The sequence below is a fragment of the Cibotium barometz genome, chromosome 15, assembly GCF_041138505.1.
Source record: "Cibotium barometz isolate CiBa-2024 chromosome 15, ASM4113850v1, whole genome shotgun sequence".
Lineage (NCBI taxonomy): Eukaryota > Viridiplantae > Streptophyta > Polypodiopsida > Cyatheales > Cibotiaceae > Cibotium > Cibotium barometz.
The window spans coordinates 26,836,747-26,859,219 of NC_141060.1; the positions used below are offsets into that span (position 1 = coordinate 26,836,747).

A 22,473-nucleotide genomic window follows, 5' to 3' on the forward strand; every position below is an offset into this window, starting at 1 on the left:
GCAATATGTAACATTGTGTTGAATGCTTACATAATGTTCTTGTGTCCTGTACTACACTTTGGAAAATGCAACTAAAAAAAATAGCGGGTTCTGTAAGAGACTTTTAATGGAGGAATGGCAAAGTTACCAAGAGAGCTCTAGCTTGGCTTGCTTGGGATAAGCTGTATGTACCTAAGAGTGAAGGGGGAATTGGTACCTTGCATTTACCAACTCAAACTTCAGCAAGGATTGCCCTGCTTCTCCGCAAATGTTTGCACTAAGAAGAAACATGGATAGTAATGGTAAGAGAGTTGTTGGAGGTATCTTTCGTCCAGTCAAGAGGCAATTGGCAAGGTCTAGGATGGAAAGACAAATTATTCTCCTATGCTCCTTTGAAAGCGATAGGTTCTCATTTTATGCAGGATGTTGAGCAACAAATGGAAGGAGGCTTTGAGTCTAATGACTTGGGATGGGGGATGCAGAGTCTCAAGAAATTCAATGCTTAGTTTGGGACTTTGGTGGTCTCACAAATTCAACCCCCCCGGTCTTCTGGATACTTCCTCAGCAAGGAAACTGAATAATAAAGGGCTAAAGAGGTTGGCAAACTGCTAGGACTGGGCATTTGTGGGGTGGAAAGAACTTGATCAACTGGAGCTAGAATTTGACTTGTCTGCAAGGGAAAGGGGTTTAATGAGACAAGTGTTGGTGCATATTTAGTTAGGGTGGTTATCTACTGCATTTGATGAGTTTTGTTGGATAAAGGACTAGGCTTGGTTCAATGGGGTCTAAATTGTTAAAGGGAAAAACTAAGGATCTGTATATGGAGCTAAGAAAGGGGGAAATTAATGCTGAATATTGCAACAGAATCTGGAGTGTTAGCTAGAGCCTTGGCTGCTCGAAGAGGAGATGGAAAGCCCTGTGGGAATGTCATATCCCCGTCAAGTCACAGGTTTTCTTATGGAGAGTAAGTATGTGGGCCTTGCCCATTGGAATTAAGTTAATGCAAAAAAACTTCACTAGTGGGTGTTGCCCCAGATGTAGAATTGCCTTGGAGGATGGGAAACATGCATTTTGGGATCGTCCAACTATCAGAGGAGCATGGGGAAGAATTGGCAAGTGGGTTGAACATTGTACAGGGGTTCAGGGCCAGTGGGGAGACTGGATTATGGGAAAATGGACATCTAATGATGGGGCTGTAGATATATTGTTTAGTATTATTAGAGTCTGCTGCTTGTGGGAAATTTGGACTCCTAGGAATTGCATTATGTTTTAGAATGGATCTTCTCTTGGATTGGGTATGATAGAATTGATGCATAAGAGTGTGTACATGTGGTGCTGGTCTGTAGTCTGTGTGAACAAGCTGGATAAAGATGGGATGGGTTAGTTAATTCAGAGACACTGCAAAATGGCATCACTTGATTTCTTTATCTTTTGGGGACTGTCATGCATACTAGGGAAACCTAACACATGATTGATATGATGCAGGTCTGCTCTGTTCTGTATTTGAAGCCCAAACAAGTTAAATTAGGTCCTAAAAGGAAAAGCAAGTGGATTACACATTTGTGGCATTCATAGAGAACCCTGTTAAGACAAGACCTACAATCAAAATCTGGTCAAAAAAGGGGAAGTGTTGGAGATTCAGTTGGGCTACCGAATTTCTTGGGGATAGTCTAGTTTCGTAAGGGAGGAAGATAGATGGAATATGTTATGTAATCTTTTGAATGAAGGCAAGTAAAAGTTTATGAGAGGGTGGTGTGTTCAGGAAGGACATCTTGTTTAAATGGGTAGGTAATATATATACTTAATATATATTGGTCCCAAAAACAGAATAATGTGAATAAATATATATACTTAATATATATTGGTCCCAAAACATATACTTAATATATATTGGTCCCAAAACAGAATAATGTGAATAAATAAAATTTCAGACAAATGCCTGTGTAGTCTCGAGTCTCCAATGTTTTAGTTGTTTAATTAACGATTGTGAGTAGTAATAAGCCTCGATGTCCGCAGACCGGAGCCGATCATCATGTGTGGAATTGGCTTGATAGTATCTGGCTTAGAGCTTCCCAAGCATTCCACTCCAGCTGAAGAAAAGGTCGGTGCCAGCCCTAATCTCTTTTAATTAGCAGTCTTTTAGAAACCCTTTTTTTTTTGAATTTTTTCTTCTATGATCATAGAAGCCTAATCCTTCTTGATTATTTCTGTAACGATCAGGAAAATCCCTAGTATTTCTGTAACATTAATTATTTTTGTACGATCAGAAAAACCCTAATTCTCCGGTGTGTGTGTGTGTGTGTGTGTGTGTGTGTGTGTGTGTGTGTAGCTGAGCTAAGATAGGGATTTCTGGAAACCAAAATGTGCTTTTGGATTAACTAGATAATTATGTGAGACTAAACTTGCAACATGTGTTTTACTTAACATAAGTAGCTACTTAAAGGCTAAGGGTTGATTAGGATCATTTGATAACTGAGGATTTTCTGATCAACGAGCTCTAATTTATCTTAATTATCATAAGTGCACAAATTCATATATACATATATATATTTGGAAAGGTGGTAAAGTCGTACTGAAATGCGTCCAAGTTACACGGCACATTTTATGTATGTCTAAGTTATGCCCATGTGTGTGATTGTCTCATATAGCATTTATGTCCCAAACCTTTGTTTTTGCCATACGTTGTATTGCAGGCTCTCGATGGTGCCAGTCTTACAGCAGAACACCTCATTGAGGCCCTCAAAAAGAGGGGTCCTGATAGCATAGGCAGGCACACTGTTTTGGTTGAACCAAATGGAAATGAGCATGCCATCAATGACAAGTCTACAACACAAAATGGTGACATGCCTTCGGCACACGACAACAATGATAATTACTCAAAAGTTGCTCTCGAATTTGTTGCGACCACTTTGCAACTCCGAGGAGCTCTTCCAATCCCCCAGCCGTTGACGGATCATTGTAACAATGTGCTCATCTATAATGGTAAGGGTTTAATGGGGCAAGTGATTTTGTACATCTTTTTTTTGTAGTCCCAACATGGAGGCTCTTTTTGTATGGTTTCTTTACCTTAAAAAAACACTTCATCTTTTGGCCTTGCCATGTACAGCAGCTTGTTTCCACCAGGTTTTTTGTGTAGACTGCTGCTGGTTGCTTTGGCTGATTTTTGATCACTTGTTGTCGATCCAATCCCAACCGCCTAAAGTATCAAGCAATATTCATGGCATTTGATAGGGGTAGGGCTTATCGATAGGTTTTTGCACCACTAGTTTGTTTTGGATGGCTCTTTTGGCAATATGGGGACAAGATTGAATCTTTGTAGCATATTATTGTTAGACAGATGGACATATTGAGATTGCAAGTTCCACCATGAACTTGGGCATGTGGAGTGCTACGTTTCTCCTCAAAAATCAGCGTAGGAAAATAATATACCATTATTTGCATACAACACGGTACATTCTTTCACAAGAAAGGCACCTTTTGAGATCATTTATGGTTTGGTGGTGTTGCCTCCTATCTTTTGTACAAAGGAGAATTTTTTGTTGTATACCGTTACTTGCATACAACACGGTACATTCTTTCACAAGAAAGGCACCTTTTGGGATCGTTTATGGTTTCGTGGTGTTGCCTCCTATCTTTTGTACAGAGGATAATTTTTTTGTTGTAGATGAGTATGAATTTTTTGTTGTATACCGTTACTTGCATACAACACGGTACATTCTTTCACAAGAAAGGCACCTTTTGGGATCGTTTATGGTTTCGTGGTGTTGCCTCCTATCTTTTGTACAGAGGATATTTTTTTTGTTGTAGATGAGTATGTCCGGGACCCAGATACAGTTTTTTCGTAAGTGCGAACAGCCCACCTTGAAAAAGTATCGTGAGAAGCATAATAAAGTGGCTGACAAACATCACCGACGGATGGATATCAAGGAAGGAGATTTGGTCTTGCATGAATTGAGTTGCAAGATAAAAGACAAAGAGGCAATTTATCCGTGCTCCAAGTTTCGTACCGGTGGAGCATCATTTGCACCTGCGCTCCAAGTTGCGTACCAGGTTAGAGTGATGGAGCATCATTTGCACCCGTGGTCCAAGTTAAGTAGGATGGGATGTCATGTGCACACTCTCCCGAGTGTGATGTGGACATGATTCTACCCATTGGCCAGCTCAGAGGTCGAGTACGTGGCCGGATTCATGTGTTTGTAAGGGCGACTTTGCCAAATCATTTTAAATCAATTCATAAATACGCAGTCGTCACTAAGCTTCCTCGGAGTATGATGTGGTTTCTCGAGCTTTGAGGGGCCATGTCACCATTTGGCCACCCAATTGGTCCACCCGTGCTTTCTTATCATGTATGTACATTGGACTGTTGTCCATGGCAGTTGTCTATGCCAAGGATTGATTCCACTCATGTGATACTGTGGACTTGTGCCTTTGTGTACATGCCCGGAAATGCTTGGTGGATTGGTGTTCCATTGGGTCTGGTACCTCGTGTACTTGCTTGGAGCACGTCTATTTTGGTATAGTCTCATGAACGGGGATTGTCCATACTAATGCTGCATTGCATAGCATCTTTATGTGCTTGCTTGCAATTGAAATTGCATGCTGTTTTCATGCTTGCTTGACCAATGTGTAGTTCCGGGTAAGGGGACGCCCGTGCGTATGAAACTGTTTGCTGACATGGTTGTGGCATGTGACAGGTGGTAAGTAGTGGTCATAATCCTAGCCTTAGGAATTAGCACTAATTTATAAGTGAGTGTGTACACACTTCATTAAGTTTTTGGCGACCAAAACTCACTTATAAATTATGACCAGCCCGGTGTTCACACACACTGATGTCCCGAGGTGGACATAACCCAATGTCCACCGCCCAGACCTTATCCCCCTTGTACAAAGGGAGTAACCGGCCATGTGTCCACTCTAGCTTGCTCCACAAAGCACCTGCCTGCCACCTACACTAGACAACTCACCACCTCACTCCTTTTCTCTCTAGAGATTGGCGCCTCCTTCATGAGGGCTGTTGGGCTGCATTTTCTGCACTTTCTCCTTCCCAACTCCATTTCCAAGCTTGCTAAGGTGTTTCTCAAGCTTCCAAGAGTGTTTCCGATGCTAATCACTCTCCTACACACTCCCAATGACTGAAATTCAGCAAAACAGCTCTCTTTATTGCTGTAATTTCTGGTCTTTTTGTTGAAAACCCTAATTTCAGCCCTTCTTTATCAAGTTGAACCATAGGGGAAGCTTTCCTTCATCCTCTTGAAGACTTTTGTCGTGAAGAAATGCGACAAATCGAAGATCTCTTCACTCTGAGGACTTCCATTGCGAAGACTTCGGCTGTCATCGACTCTACTTGCAATTGGTAAGCTTTAATGCTTAAATATGGAAGCAAGTAGCAGGAGGGAGGAACCGGATTACAAGATCACATACCCTGTGTAGTGTTTTCTTGTCCTACGTGCTCTCTTGCAGATTGTTGCTACCATGTGTTGTTGGAACAATAGAGAGCAGGGAACATGGGCACTTGAGAGGGTAGTGTGGATTGCAAGTCTACATCGACAACCACTTGTTTGCAATACCGTATTCATATGCATTGGTATGGAAATCTGGTCAGAAATGCCCATGACACTATGTACTTGATTCTCCCAAGATCAATATACTTTATTTGAGGGAGAGGTCGGCCGTTCCGGCTCATTGTGTGTCTCTTGTCAATTCAGCAATTTACTTCTTGTATTTGAGCAAGTGTCCATCAAATCTTAGTGTATTTAAGTGTATTGATTAGCATTGTTTTCAACCAAGTTACATTGGTATCAGAGCATACGGTTCTCTTTCACTTCTATCGTGTGAGAGACGATCACCGTGAACACTAGCTATCTCTACAGTTAGAACATTATGGACAACCATACAATGAATGTTGGAGATGCTAACACAAGAGGCAGGGACAATGAAATGCATGTCTCCAATGCTTTACAGGATGAGCAAACTCATGTGGTGCACAATAGGGAACATGAATATGTGGGACAGCCATCCTGTGGCAAAGAAAAGATGCAAGAAGAAGAGTCCATAGTCTTGAGGGCTGAACTTACTCGTATGCAGGCTCTTCTCCATGCACAACAAGAAGAATTAAATCTCTACCGCCGTGAGTATCCATTGGTACATGACCGTTTGAAGGCCAAGAAAGCTGTTGCACATGTAATCGAGGGATGTAGCACGTGCATACTTGGCTCGTACCGAGGATGCCTATGCAGAAAAGGCAACCATCCCACATGTCTTGGAATCCCCACAGGTGTCCGAACAAGAACTTATGTCTAAGAGGATGAATCTCCATGCTATGGGAGAGGAACAATCAGTGACTTCACGCCATGCAGGAATACCTTATGTAGCCCATAAAGGATACAATGTTTATGGCAGTGGTCAAAATGTATGTCAAATGCCATTGCCGTTTGAAAATGTGCATGCACAACAGATGCAACATGGGCTGCAATTTTTTGTTGGTGCAGGTATTCCGCGTATCTCTCATGCCACTCATGCCTTCGAGTGTGCTCGTGAGGGAGAAGCTATGGCTGAAAATGTATCAATGCATGTTGAGGGGCCAGCCATGCCTCATGCTTAGAGGACACATGTATCTATGCCTTATGCATCACCTTTTGGTCCAAAAATGATGCCAGTCTCACTGGGGCTGTCCCAATGGACAAACATGGGGGAAAACATGTTGAGATCCAGGCACATGCATCAAAGTCTCGTGACTTCAAAGCCGGAGACAAATCTGTGAAGTTTGACGCATATCATGGGGAATATGATGCATCAAAGGCACTTGCTTTTATTGGCCAGTTTGATATTGCTTTCAGTTTGATGAGGATTTCACTCCAAAATCCATGATCCAGCATGTAAGCATGTTCATGAAAGGCACTGCTGCCCATTGGTGGCTCACGGAGAAGCTCTCACTGAATCTTGTTAGATCATGGGAAGAGTTCAAAGAGAGGTTCTATGCTCAATTCTTGCCTCCCAATGCATTGAATGAGATAACAATGAAGTGGGATTGGGTGAAGCAAAATGAGGGGAAATCAATGAATGCATATGTACAAAAGTTTTGGAAAGTGCTTTTAGAGGTATCTCCATTTATGCATGTCATTGAGGAGGAAAGGAAGAGAAGGTTTCAATCGGGATTGCAACGCGTGTACAAAGCGAGACTACAAATGTATCCTGGTCACACTTTACACCAATTAATGGCAGCCGCCACCGCCACCGCCACCGACACCGAGCAATTGGAACTCAAATTGAGTCGATCCAATAAGGCTAAACCCTCATTTCAAGGCAAAGAGAGGGTTGTCCAAAACCTGCAAAATAATGGACAGCCACCTAAAAAGGACCAAAACCAAGATAAAAATGGTCTAAAGGCTGAAAATAACACTACCAAGAAGCGTCTCTTCAAACTGAGAGACTATGGTCTCACTCCGGAGCAGAAAAAGCAATATATGAGTGAGGGGAAATGCTTTACTTGTGGTAGCACCAAGCATATTGCAAAGGCATGCCCAAACAAGAAGAAGCGTGATAATGCAAATGCATCAAAGCCTAACGTGCATATGGTTCCGGATGTGCAGGGCAATACTTCACATGATAGCAAAGACAGGGTTGCATGTAAAGCTTGGGAACAACTCAAGGATCAGCCCGTTTTGTTCATGTTTGATGATTGTACATTTGAAAATTTCATATCCACACAGATGGTAGCTGCTTTGGGTATTGAAGTGGAGGACATGGGTCCTCAAATTGAAGCAGGGGCTGCCTTTGTTGGTAGAGAAGTGCAGGTCATGCCTATTTTTGGCAAGTTGTGCATACATATTCAAGGCTATGTGGATCATGAGAATTTTCTTGTGGTGTCTTTGAATGGCTGTGATATATTGCTTGGAAAGCCTTGGCATACATGTATTGATCCGTGCAAGGCTTACAAGACCAACAGGATCACCTTCATGCATAAAGGCCGAGAGCATGTAATTGATGTTGGTGAAGAGGATGATACCATTCCCCTTGTATCTCATGTACAAATTAAGAAAGTAATGAAAAAGAGTGTTTTTGCGTACTTGATTTTTGTACGAGATCTTGTTGAGGAAAATAATGTAAATGTAAACACTCTTAGTAATGATAGGTTGAAATTCTTGCAAGAACACAATGATTGTTTTGCCGATGAGTTACCAAATGAGTTGCCACCCGTACGACCGGAAGATCATCGCATTGATCTTGTGACGGGTAGCTCACCACCTAATAGGCCAGCCTATCGTGTAAGTGCATCCCAAAAAGAGGAGATCATGAAGTAGATGAATGAGCTTCTTGAGAAGGGTTTGGTTCAGCCAAGCTCTTCCCCATATTGTTCACCCGTCCTCTTGGTTCAAAAGAAGGATGGATCCTTTCGTATGTGTGTGGATTATAGAGCTTTGAATATGCTTACCCTCAAGAATTGGTTTTTGATTCCACGCATAGACGACATCCTTGACAAGTTGGATGGATCGGCATGCTTTAGCCGAATTGATCTCAAGAGTGGGTATCATCAAGTGCGTGTAGTGCCTGAGGATGTACACAAAACTGCCTTCAGGACAGCATTTGGGCTTTATGAGTATCTTGTTATGCCTTTTGGTCTTACAAATGCCTCGGCAACATTCAATAGAATGATAGATCACATATTCCGTGGGTACAGGAAATTTACAGGTGTCTTCTTTGATGATATCCTAGTCTTCTCGAAGACCGAAGAAGAGCATAGAGCTCATTTGGCCATTGTTTTTGAAGAACTCCGTAAGCATAAACTCTTCATAAATGCAAAGAAGAGTGAGTTCTTCTTGTTAGAGATACATTATCTTGGGCATATTGTGTCCAAAGATGGAGTGCGGATGGATCCTGCAAAGATTGATGCAATTCGGAATTGGCCCGAATTGAGTTCGGTGCATGAGATCCGTAGTTTTCTTGGATTATGCTCTTACTTCCACAGGTTCATTCGGCACTTTTTGCATGGATTGCTTCTCCTTTGCATGATTTGACAAAGAAGAAGGCCGTGTTCAAATGGACTAATGTAGAGAGGGATGTATTCCTCAAATTGAGAGATGCAACTACTCATGGTCCAATGTTGATCATTCCGGATTTGCAAAAGCCTTTTAGTGTGGAATGTGATGCATCTGGAAATTGCATAGAAGCTGTCCTTAATCAAGAGGGACATGTCGTGGCTTATGAGGGCCGTAGATTGTATGATGCAGAGCTATCTCTTGGCATTTATGAGAAAGAGCTCTTGGCTGTAATTCATGCACTTACAATATGGAAACATTACCTTCTTGGGGCTGATTTCACTATGAAGACAGATCACCAGAGTTTGAGGTATTTTCTTACCCAAACTAAGTTGTCAGAGAAGCATATGAGGATGGCCAATTTCCTGTCTATGTTTCATTTTCAGATCTTGCACACCCCAGGAAAGAAGAATGTAGTGGCCGATGCATTGTCACGAAAGCCGTATGTAGCAGCTATCTTGGTTGCCTCTCATGGGGACTTGTCTGCCATGCGTGATTTGTATCATATGGATGCTGATTTTGCCACTATTTGGGCTGATTTGATGGCTGGTCATGCACACGCCTCATATGTGATCAAAGAGGGTTATCTCATGAAAGATAATTGCCTATGTGTGGTGTCTGACATGAGGCAAAAGGTTTTGGATGAGTGCCATGCTCCTCCATATGCTGGTCATAGAGGCATAATGCCTACTACGCACATGATTGAGTGGTATTTCTTTTGGCCAGGTATGCGGAAGGACATAGAGGCACATGTACGTGCATGTATCACCTGTCAAAAGGTGAACTTTGATAGGCAAAAGGCACCAGGTTTGCTTCAGCCATTGCCTATTCCCACACAGCCATTGGAAAGTATTACAATGGATTTCATTATGGACTTGCCACGGACCCAACAGGGTAATGATGCAATTTGGACAATTGTGGACAGGTTTAGTAAGCAAGCTCACTTCTTGCCGGTCAAAAAGACCATCAAAGCTGAGTATATGGTTAAAATATATCTTGCACAAGTATTCAAGCATCATGGAATGCCGAAGTCCATTGTGGGGGATAGAGATCCCAGGACTACAAGTCTCTTTTGGCAGGCCTTATTTGATAATATGGGCACCAAATTGGACTTTTCATCAGCTTATCATCCTCAAACGGATGGGCAAAGTGAGGCTGCAAATTCAGCTATGTTGGATCTCTTGAAATGTTATGTGGCAGATCAGAAGTCTTCTTGGGAGAAGTACTTACCGCTTGTGGAATTTGCATACAACAACACGGTGCATGCACCTACGGGAAAGGCCCCGTTTGAGATTGTTTATGGTAACGTGGTTTTGCCACCTATCCTTCGCACAAAGGATGAGATATTTGCAGCAGTTGATGAGTATGTAAGAGACTTGGATATTGCTTTTGCTCAAGTGCGGACAGCCATTGCAAGGTCACAAGACAAGCATAAAAAGGCTGCCGACCAGCATAGAAGGCAATTGGATGTTAAAGAGAATGATTGGATATTGTTGAAATTTGAGAAAGCAAGACTTGCAAAGAGGCCTGGCAAAGAGGGTGCATATCCTAAGCTTGCAACCAGGTACTATGGGCCTTTTCGAGTGATCGAGAAGATCAATGAAATGGCTTTCAGATTTGTAGGCATATGTGTTGGGTATAAAGTCCCAGTTTCGCCTCCGGACCTTGATCATCGCGTAGCTCTTTTCGAGAGCTTCGCGGCCATATATTTACTTGTACATTTGGCCCCCATTTGGGCCTTGTAACGGCATTCTTTGTATTTGGTCCGCCGGGCGCCCCATAAGTTGGGCGCCCGCCCATACCCTTGTATCACTATAAATACGAGGTCTCCCTTGAGCCTCATCAAGACAATCAAGATATTCTTGAGCATTGTGTGAGTTCTCTCTCTCTCTCTCTCTCTCACTCTCACTCTTCTCTATCTCCTCTGTACTTCCTTGGCTGCAAGCTCTTGTGTTTGAGTCATTCTCCTCCAACAACTGGTATCAGAGCTATGGAGGGAAGCTGTATGCAGAAGCTATGGAGTTAGAGGTGTCTTCCACCAATTGACTACGGGATCGTCTGCGTTTTTCGCGTCAAACACCTCCCTTCTATCATCAATCTGGTGCGTTTTTTTTGGAGTGCTGCTCTTTTCTTTTTAACGCAGGAGCCTCTTTTGTGGTTTTTTCTTGCTCTTCCCTTCTCTTGCGTTTTCTGCTCCACCCCTGCTGCCCTTCTGCTGCGTTTTCCTCTCCCTTGCTGCCTCCTCTGCTGCGTTTCTGCTGCTGCGCTGCTGCAATCAGCAGCGTTTGCTGCCTTGTTCTCTCCTTGCTGTACGGCTGCCATCAGCAGCAGCCAACGCTGCTGCCAGCAGCCCCACGACCAGCAGCAGCAGCTAGGGCTGCAGCCAGCAGCCCCACGACCACCAGCAGCAGCCAACGTTGCAGCCAGCAGCCCCAAGGCCACCAGCAAGCAGTCCGGGCTGCAGCCAGCAGCCCCACGGCCACTAGCAGCAGCCGACGTTGCCTCCAGCAGACAGGATCTACGAGCAACCCCCAAAGACAGCAACATACTGCCCCTCGGCGGGTTTACATCGACATCCGGTGATTCTCTTCCGCCGTCTCCTTCACCTGAAGTTGTTTCATCAATCTACGAGCATCCTACAGTCAACCCATATCTGGTACATAACATCTTGCTATTGCTTACTTTCTGAAGTGTCAGTTTGATAAGTCATGGCGTCTACAAGTGATCTTAAGGGTCTACTAGAGATTAAGAAGTTTGCAGGCACTGGGTTTGATCTTTGGAAGGTGAGGATTCAGAATATCCTCTATCTGCGGGAATGTGATACTGCACTTGAGCAGTTCAAACCCGCTGCTATGACAGATGATGAATGGGGAATCCTGAACAGAAAGGCCGTTGCCTATCTCCAGATGGCTGTTGCTGATGAGGTTCTAGTTGACCTCAAAGGGCTGACAACAGCCTATGCCGTCTGGGAGAAGCTGAGAAGCACCTATGAGATCACCACGCCAGTGAACCAGGTACATCTCATCAGGAAACTCATGAATATGCAACTTGATGATTCTAAGAATGCAGTAGAGCATATTACTGCTTTCACAGGGGTGCTTAATCAGATGCAGGATTCTGGATTGCCTGTTTTTGATGATAAGTTAAAAGCTATCTTTTTGCTCACTACTTTGCCTGACTCTTGGGAGACACTTGTGGTGTCACTTGGGACAAATCCCAACCTAACTTTTGATGGAGTCAGGGGTGCTATTCTCAATGAAGATATCCGGAGGAAGACCTCAGAGACTAGCGGTTCTGCAAATGTCTCACGAGGGAGGACGACCAAGCGGGGAAATACTACTACCAATTCAAAGGGTAGAAGCAAGAGCAAGGGCCAGCAGTCTGATGTTACATGCTACCAGTGTGGTCGTAAAGGCCACAAGAAGCCAGATTGCAAGTTTTACAAGATGGAGCAAGACCGGAAGAAGAAATCCAGTCATTCAAATGACAAAAAGAAGGAAAAAGAGAGTAATTCCAGCAAAGCAGAAGAGTTCGAAAAGGACAAGAGCAAGGCCAATGTGGCCTCTGGTGTTGTCATAGAGGAACTGTCTGACTTAGATGATGTGCTATGTGTTTTTTCTGCTAATGCTCTTGATGTTCATAACTTGCATGTCACAGAACCAGATGTTATTCATGCCTTGATGTATGAATCTGATGTGCTTTCACAGACTTGGATTATTGACACGGGTGCCTCTTTTCATGTAACTCCTATCAAGGAGTGTTTTGCAACTTTCACTGCAGGCTCCCGAGGAAAGGTGTTCTTGGGGAATGATCATGCTTGCAATATTGAAGGTATGGGCACCGTGAATTTGACTTTGCAGGATGGTAGTGAGTTTGTGCTGCCAAATGTGAGGTATGTGCCTGGTTTGAAAACCAGTCTCCTGTCTGTGGGCCAGCTTGATGCCTTGGGATACACGGCCATATTTGGAAATGGCACATGGAAATTGACCAAAGGCACAAGGCTGATTTCAAAAGGATGCAAGAAAGGAACATTATATAGCCTTCATGGTCAGGCTTTGTCTGGTAAGTTTATTGCTTTTGCAGAGGTACGCTCCCACATGGAGCTTTGGCATAAGAGACTTGGCCACATGAGCCAAAAGGGTCTCTCCATTTTGTCCTCCTTGAACAAGTTTGATGCAAAAGGAAGCAAGCTTGATTTTTGTAATGATTGCTTGTATGGGAAACAGAATAGGAGTTCTTACTCCTCTCGTGCCTCTCGCAAGGCTGAAAAGTTGGACTTGGTCCACTCTGACGTATGCAGCATGCCCATTAAATCTAAAGGTGGTTCAAAGTACTTTGTGTCTTTTGTGGATGATCACTCACGAAAAGTATGGATCACTTTGTTGAAATCTAAGGATGATGCTTTTGCTGCTTTTCAAAAGTTTTATGCATTTGTTCATACTCAAACTGGAGTGAAGATTAAATGCTTACGCACTGACAATGGGGGTGAGTTTGTTAGTACTAAATTTCAGAAATTTTGTGATGATAATGGCATTAAGAGGGAACTTACACCCCCTTATAGCCCCTCTTCAAATGGTGTGGCTGAAAGGTATAATCGTACACTGTGTGAAAGAATTCGATGCATGCTGTCCACAGCTAATCTCTCTCAGGATTTTTGGGGAGAAGCCTTGAAAACTGCAGTTCATGTTTGCAATTGATCTCCACACACAGCTTTGAAAGGTGGAATCCCTGAGGAGGTTTGGTCTGGCAAACCGTCCTCATATGACCACTTACGCATCTTTGGTTGTGATGCATATGTGCATATCCGCAAGGAAGACCGGAACAAGCTTGATGCTAAGTCCGAGAAGGGCACCTTCGTTGGCTACGGTGATGAAGGTGAGATGGGCTACCGTGTGTGGTTGCCATCAACCAACAAAGTGGTTCGCAGCCGGGATGTTGTATTTTATGAGGCAAAGCTGCTCCGTAATGTTTGTGCCTCTCATGGTGATCAGAAAAAGGTCAAATTTCAGCAAGGGCAGCCACCCATTGATGCTGAAAATGAGCCCCAGGATGCTTCACAAAGGGCTGAACATAATGAGTCCGTGATATTTGAGCCAGAAGAGGTTGGACAGCCGCTTCATGCTCCTGGAGGTGTAGGGCAGCAACCCCTATATGCTGAAAATCAGGCTGTTCGTGAAAACCCGCAGCCTTTTGATGCTGAAATTATGATTCCTCCCGATATTGACCCCCAACCAGCCAATGATCATTGGGTACGGAGGTCTACTCGTTTTCGGAGGGAACCTCAGCGTTTTGATCCCTCTTTGCAACATGTTTTGCTTATAGATGAGGGTGAGCCTCTTACTTTCAAAGAGGCTAAGTCTTGTGAACTCCGAAACAAGTGGGAGCATGCTATGCAGGAGGAGATTAAGTCTCTACATGCAAATGACACTTGGGACTTGGTTGAGTTGCCCAAAGGAAGGAAGGCTATTCCTAACAAGTGGGTGTACAAAGTCAAGACAGTTGACGGCCAGCCTAAGTATAAAGCCCGCCTTGTTGCTAAGGGCTATGCTCAGAAGGAAGGGATTGATTTTCAGGAGGTCTTCTCTCCTGTGGTCAAAATGACCACCCTTCGTGTTTTGTTTGCTCTCACTGCTGTTTTGGATTTAGAACTGTATCAGATGGATGTAAAGACAGCTTTCTTACATGGTGATTTAGATGAAGAGCTGTATATGAAGCAGCCTGAAGGCTTTGTCATTCCTGGCAAAGAACATCTGGTTTGTAAGCTGAAGCGTAGTCTCTATGGGCTGAAACAAGCCCCGAGGCAGTGGTACAAAAAGTTTGATGCTTTCATGCTTAACCAAAAGTTTAATCGTAGCCATGCAGATCATTGCTTGTATACTAAAACTGATGCAGATGGCAGCCCAGTGATACTTGTGCTGTATGTTGATGACATGCTTCTTGCCGGGAAGAATAAGAGCGTTTTGGAAGCTCTTAAGGACCAGCTGAAGTCAGCTTTTGCTATGAAGGACTTGGGTTCAGCTGAACATATTTTGGGTCTACGGATTAGACGGGACAGAGCACAGAAGTTGCTTTTCCTCTCGCAAGAGAAGTATATCCAGAAAGTCCTTGATAGATTTAACATGGCTGATTCTAAGCCTTTGGGTGCTCCATTGCAGCCCTATGTTAAACTATCCAAGGATGATTGCCCAAAAGATGATGATGCAGCCAGTACTATGCGTGGGATCCCTTATGCTTCTGCTTGTGGATCTCTTATGTATGCTATGGTTGCTACACGGCCAGACATTGCTCATTCAGTGGGAGTAGTCAGTCGTTTTATGTCCAACCCGGGCAAAGCACATTGGGATGCTATAAAGTCTATTTTGAGGTACTTGAAGGGGACACAGAAGAAATGCCTTATGTATGGTAAAGGTCCACTTGAGGTGCAGGGTTATTGTGATTCAGACATGGCAGGTGATTCTGATACCCGCAAGTCTACTAGTGGGTACATCTATACTCTTGCAGGTGGTGCTGTTTCTTGGTGCTCTAGACTCCAGAGGATAGTAGCACTTTCTACTACTGAGGCCGAGTACATCTCCGTCACAGAGGCTTCTAAGGAGGCCATTTGGTTAGCACGCCTTGTCACAGAGTTTGGATTGCTAGAGAGGGCTCCGGTCCTCGGTTGTGATAGCCAGAGTGCCATATACCTGGCTAAGAATGCCATGTTTCATGCTCGTACCAAACACATTGATGTACGGTACCACTTCATCAGACAGGTGCTAGATGATGGTTTGGTTAGTTTGGTCAAGATTGGCACTCATGAGAACCCTGCAGATGCTCTCACCAAAAGTTTGCCAAAAGCACAGCTTGATATGTGTCTACAGCGGGTGGGAGTTACATAGCTTAGAGGAGCTTCACTGGCCCTTTAAGTGGGAGGTTGTTGGGTATAAAGTCCCAGTTTCGCCTCCGGACCTTGATCATCGCGTAGCTCTTTTCGAGAGCTTCGCGGCCATATATTTACTTGTACATTTGGCCCCCATTTGGGCCTTGTAACGGCATTCTTTGTATTTGGTCCGCCGGGCGCCCCATAAGTTGGGCGCCCGCCCATACCCTTGTATCACTATAAATACGAGGTCTCCCTTGAGCCTCATCAAGACAATCAAGATATTCTTGAGCATTGTGTGAGCTCTCTCTCTCTCTCTCTCACTCTCACTCTTCTCTATCTCCTCTGCACTTCCTTGGCTGCAAGCTCTTGTGTTTGAGTCATTCTCCTCCAACAATATGCTCACTTATGGTAGTGCTATGTGTGAACAGGGCTTAACCAAGGGCACTTTTTCCCATGTGGTTTTTCCTCTTGGATATCAAGTGTGAAAGGACACTCTACATATAATATTTTGTACTTCTATATTATATGGATGTGGCACACATGCAAGGGTTGACTTGCATTTTGTCGCTACCACACTTTTGGCTCTCTCTCTCTCTCTCTCTCTCTCTCTCTCTCTCTCTCTCTCTCTCATTTCTGTGTGAGCTGCTTCATCCTGCACCTAACCCTAATGTGCAGGTTTGTGTGTGTGTGTGTGTGAGTCCAACACCAACAATTGGTATCATAGCTCTGGAGGTTCAGTCCAAGCTCCTCTGGAAGTTCAGACTTGGCCCCGCAGCTGCCTGTGAATTTCCGTTGGCCAAATCCGTCGCTTGCGGATTTTCGTCGAAAATACAGGTTCTGTCCGTTGCCTGCCTTCCGGCACCCAGCTCCGTCTGCCGCCTCTGCCCAGCCTAGTCGGCGGTCTTACTGCGGAGACAGCCACCTCCGCGTAGCCTAGCCGGCTGCGCTACTGCCCAGGTCTCCGTCGCCGCCGGATTCTTGGCGCAGCTACTGCTGCGAGCGCCGCCACCTCCTCGCCCGTCGGCTCCCCTGCCACCCTTCGCCCGCCACGTCCAACCCCGACACGCTCTGTGCTGCAGCTCCGATGATTGCCCTGCGGCTCTGTCCATCGTGCCATTGGCAGTGCACGGTCTGACAGCTGGCGGCTTCCGCGCCTGGCTGCTGGTAATCAAACGCTGACCTCTGCGCTGTCTTCGGTACCCAGTCTGACAGCTTCGCCGACCTGCACTAGCCTGTCCCGCCATCTTTACCTGTGCCGACCTGCACCAGCCTTTCCCGACATCTTTACCTGCGCCTGGCTGCTGGTAATTAAACGCCGACCTCTGCACGCCTATACCACTCTTCTCCACGTTTGTGTACTCCCCGGCTGACGCCTGCAATACACGTCTGTACCATCCGTACTGTCCTCGTATGCAGGTACTTTTTATACAGATTTTTATTCACAGGAAAATACAAATTTTGCAGCCATTTCAAGGTAGGTCAGATTCAAACAAAATTCTAGGGGTTTGCCAAAAATTATCCTTTGCCAGAAAAATTGCAAGTGGTGCTATTCATATTGTTTGGTTTGGAATTTGGGGGTTTTTCAAATTGAGGTCAAAATCAGCAAATTGAGCCTCTGTCAGCTGCAGAAATTTGGGGCTTTTGTGAAAATTGGCCAATTAACTACACATTGAAGCGACTGGAGTGCATAAAAATTGGGGTTTTTCAGATTGGAGCATGTAATTGGGCATTACAGCTGTGATTTGTCGCATATGTATACACATTGTGTGTAATTGGACAATTTGGTGCAGGTTTACACTTCCTTCAGTTTGTAGGCAAACATTTGCAGAGGACATTTGGTTGCCTAGCAGTGCACATTGGTGTTTGGTTTGCTTGCAGGTATATTTTGTTGACATGGCTCAAAATGCTACAGATGTATTTGGTGTGCTCACCCAGGAGGACAAGTTGGATGGATCTAACTACTCCCTCTGGAGTTTCATGATCCGTAATTTGCTGGTAGCCAAAGGGCTTTGGGGCATTGTGTGTGGTGATGACACACGCCCACTTACCATACAGCCAGCTACGCCTCAAAGGGGAGGTGCTCAAAGAGCTCTTGAAGTAGAACCTGCTCCCACACAAGAGCAGAAGAGATGGGACTCTAGCGATGCACAGGCCATGCTATTGATAGCCCTTTCAATGAAAAGGACTATTATTCCGCACATTCGTTCTTGCAAGACATCGAAGCCTGCATGGGACACATTGGAAGCAATGTATGAGGTACGCAACGAGGCAAGAGTTGCCTACTTGAAGAGGCAATTGGATCTTCTTTCTATGGATGAGGGTGACTCCATGGTAGATCATCTCACCAAAGTGAAAGATTTGCAAGAACAATTTCTCAACATTGATGAGGTTATCCCAGACAGACAGCTGGTCACCAACACTTCATTCTTTACCACCTTCCTACTTGGGCTTTCACACCTCTCTCAGCCTCTCAATGAGAGGAGGTGGTGATCCCGTCACTTTTGAAGAGCTGGTGGGTTTACTCTTGCAGGAAGAGCAAACAAGAGCAAACTTATCGAGCAACCGTGGTGGAGACAAGGCATTTACAGCCAAGGATAAGGGTAAAGCAAAGAGCTTTAAGCATGGGGGACAACAGTCTAGCAACGCTGGTCATGGACAGCCCTCTTCTGGTGGTGAAAAGTCTGACAAAGGGGATGCAAACAAGCCCAAAAAGAAGAGCAAATGTCACTACTGCCATAAGCCTGGACACTACATCAGTGAATGTAGGAAGCGGATTGCAAAAGAGAAAAGGAAAGAAGCAGGCAATGCAGTAGCAGACTCTTCTGATGACAAAGCACAGCAATCAGCTAATGTAATCCAAGAAGAGTACACTTTTTTGGTCACATGCACTAGTGGCACAGCAAGTGCTTTAGACAATGATATGCCTTGCATTGCATCTGACAGACAGGATGTATCATGGTATTTTGATAGTGGTGCTTCGAGTCACATCACTTCATGCAAAGATGTATTTCAGCACTTGGTTTATGCTTCAAATGGCCGCATTGTATCATGTGCAGATCATACCACATATCCAGTAAAGGGAATTGGCAATGTCATACTTATTGCAGCCAATGGTGCCAATATATGTATGAAAAATGTATTGTATGTTCTAGGGATAAAGAAAAATCTGCTCTCCGTCTCACCCATAAACGACCAAGGTTTAAAGGTTGAATTTGAAGATGGGAAGTGTTTGGTAAAAGACCCATCAAAGGGTTATGAAATAGTCACTTCTGGAACACGATACAAAGGCTTGTATAAGCTGGCCAGCTATGACAAGCGTACTTATGATGTAAATACAGTGGCTGCCCACACTCTTGCTATGCATGATGCAGAGCTATGGCATGCTCGTTTTGGGCATGTAAATTTTCGGAGTTTGATGCTTATGCAGAAGCATCATATGGTTGATAATATGCCGCCTCTTGAGTCTCCAACAAGACATGTATGTGAGGGGTGTATCTTGGGAAAGATGCAACGAAAACCATTCCCCAAAGATGGAGCTGTTAGAGCTGAAAGTAAATTACAGCTCATACATAGTGATGTATGTGGTCCAATGCGGACACCATCCATAGGGGGGCATCTTTACTTCGTCACATTCATTGATGACTACTCCAGGTTTGCTTGGGTTTACCCTTTGAAAGCGAAAGCAGAGGTGTTTACATGCTTTTGACACTTTGTAGCAATGGCTGAAAATATGTGTGGATGTAAAGTCCAAACACTCTGCTCAGATAGAGGTGGAGAATACATGTCAAATGCATTCAAGGATTATATGCTTCAAAAGGGCATCAAACACTAATGTACTGTCCCTTATACACCGCAGCAGAATGGTGTAGCTGAAAGGAAAAATAGATCTCTCATGGAGATGGCAAGATGCATGGTGAAAGCACAAAAGTTACCTCACAATTTTTGGATGGAAGCTATAATGTGTGCAACTCATGTGTTGAATAGGTGTCCAACAAAAGCTTTGAAAACCATAACACCATTTGAGGCTTGGTATAGCCGAAAGCCAATAGTGGATTATATGCGTACATTTGGGTGTTTGGCATATGCACATGTGCCAGAACAACTCCGAACAAAGCTAGATGACAAAGCAATGAAATGCATTTTTGTGGGCTATAGCAATGAGAGCAAAGGATACCGTCTTTATAATCCAACAACACGAAGGATTTTTGTTGGTAGAGATGTGGTATTTGCTGAAAATTCAAAACAGCCCATGTACAGCTTGTATAAAAGTAATGATATAGGCATACAGGACATGTTTGATGGACTATTACCCATTGCAATTAGGGGGGATTCAGATCAGCCAACCCCTACACAAGAAAATCCTCGTGTAGAACATGTGGAACAGCCAGCCATTCAGCCCCCTTCTATGGAAGAAGTGGAAGATCTTGTCAGGGAAGAGCAAACAGCCATAGACACAGCCAAGTCAGTGCCAAGATGGTTGCTGAAAACTTTGCAAGAAAGCAAACTTGCAGCTCCACTCACAGGTAGAACAAGGGCTAGTTCCAGCCATGCATTGAATATACATCGTGGGGAGTCTGCATTAGCCATGGGTGGTCTCTTTGATTTAGAAGAGCCTTCTTCTTATGAAGAAGCACATGAGAATGAGCATTGGGTGCAAGCTATGTAAGCTGAAATCTCTTCTATCATGAAGAACAATACTTGCCTAAAGGCAAGCATGTCATTGGAACAAAGTGGGTGTACAAAGTCAGAAGGAAGTCTGATGGTACTATTGATAGGTACAAAGCAAGACTTGTGGCTAAACGCTACTCCCAGAAAAAGGGAATAGATTATGAAGAGACTTTTGCTCCTACTTCGAGAATGACCACAATAAGATCAGTGATTGCATTGGCTACACATAAAGGATGGAAAGTGCATCAATTGGACATCAAAATTGCATTCTTAAATGGGGATTTACAAGAGGAAGTATATGTAAATCAGCCCATTGGTTTTGTAGTTCCTGGTGAGGAACATAAAGTATGCAGGTTACACAAAGCATTGTATGGGTTAAAGCAAGCTCCAAGAGCTTGGTATGGTAAAATACATGCTCATCTAACCAGCCAAGGTTATGTGAATACTCCAGCTGAAAGCACATTGTATGTGAAGAAAACCGGTGCCGATATTCTCATAGTCATCTTGTATGTAGATGACATGCTCATTACAGGTACTAGCAAAGCACAAATTTCAGATTTCAAAGCTGATTTGAAAGTTGAATTTGATATGTCAGATTTGGGGCCTTTACACTACTATCTCGGCATACAATTTATGCATACAGATGATGGCATTGTTATGTAGCAAACTAAGTACATAAAAAGTTTGCTAAAAAGGTTTCACATGGATGAATGTAAGCCCATTTCTACTCTAGTAGAAATGGGTGTACGGCTTACTATGCATGATATTGGAGAGCCTTTTGAGGCCGGCATTTACAGCCAGGCAGTGGGATGTCTCATTTACTTGTGTAACACGAGGCCAGACATATCTTTTGGGGTGTCTGTTGAGCAAATTCATGCACAGCCCAGGCACAAAGCATTGGCAAGCAGTCAAACGCATTTTTCGTTATCTTCAGGGTACCCTGGATCTTGGTTTGTTCTATCCGAGGGGAGGCAGCTTGCAGCTTTATGCATACAGTGTTTCAGATTGGGCTGGTGATTATGATACTAGGCAATCCACCAGTGGGAATTGTTTTTTTCTTGGCAGTTCATGCATATCTTGGTTGAGTAAAAATCAACCCACTGTTGCCACATCTACTTGTGAGGCCGAGTAAAGGGCAGTCTTCATAGCTACAGTAGATTGTGTATGGTTGAGGAGATTATTGGCTGATCTTCGTGAGTGTCAGCAGACACCCACCACCATTCTCACTGATAGCCAGAGTGCTATGGCCGTGGCATGAAATCCAGTATTTCATGCACGTACCAAGCGCATTGAGATTCATTATCACTATGTCAGAGAGAGGTTACATGCAGGGGAGATCAGTTTATCTTACTGCCCTACACAGGATAATGTTGCAGATCTATTCACAAAGGCTTTACCTTGAGAAAAGTTTGAAGCTTTCCGCAAAGCTTTGGGCTTACTCTCATACAGAGAGTGATCTGCTACCTTGTACAGGTTCACACTTCCACTACAGGGAGGATTTGTAGGCATATGCTCACTTATGGTAGTGCTATGTGTGAACAGGGCTTAACCAAGGGCACTTTTTCCCATGTGGTTTTCCCCCTTGGATATCAAGTGTGAAAGGACACTCTACATATAATATTTTGTACTTCTATATTATATGGATGTGGCACACATGCAAGGGTTGACTTGCATTTTGTGGCTACCACACTTTTGGCTCTCTCTCTCTCTCTCTCTCTCTCCCCCCCGCTTCAGCACTGTTCACCATCGCCTGCTTCAGCACTGTTCACCATCGCCTGCCCATTTCACCTCTGTCCCCGACTTCAGCACTGTTCACATTTCGCCTCTGTCCCCCGCTTCAGCACTGGTTCACATCGCTTGCCCATTTCGCCTCTGTCCCCCGCTTCAGCACTGTTCACCCTTGCTCTCTGGCCCCTTTTGGCCCCTTTC

The 22,473-nt window shown here is 44.2% G+C and overlaps 1 protein-coding gene across 7 annotated transcripts in view; it reads left to right on the top strand.

Annotated features, from left to right (window-relative positions):
- Positions 1–1,879: 1,879 nt before the first annotated feature.
- Positions 1,880–22,473, top strand: part of LOC147631113 (Asparagine synthase family protein) — a 72,210-nt gene continuing 51,616 nt past the window's right edge. For 4 of the 7 annotated variants that reach the window (XR_015267531.1, XR_015267532.1, XR_015267530.1 and 1 more), the window contains exons 1-2: positions 1,881–2,080; positions 2,673–2,961. Coding sequence is in view for 1 of the 7 variants with exons in the window: in XM_086809444.1 (XP_086665570.1) it covers positions 2,012–2,080; positions 2,673–2,961 (358 nt within the window). In the remaining 6 variants the exon portion in view is untranslated. Of the gene's footprint in view, positions 2,081–2,672; positions 2,962–22,473 lie in introns of all 7 variants that reach the window. The other 3 variants (XR_015267533.1, XR_015267534.1, XR_015267535.1) reach the window with 1 other exon arrangement.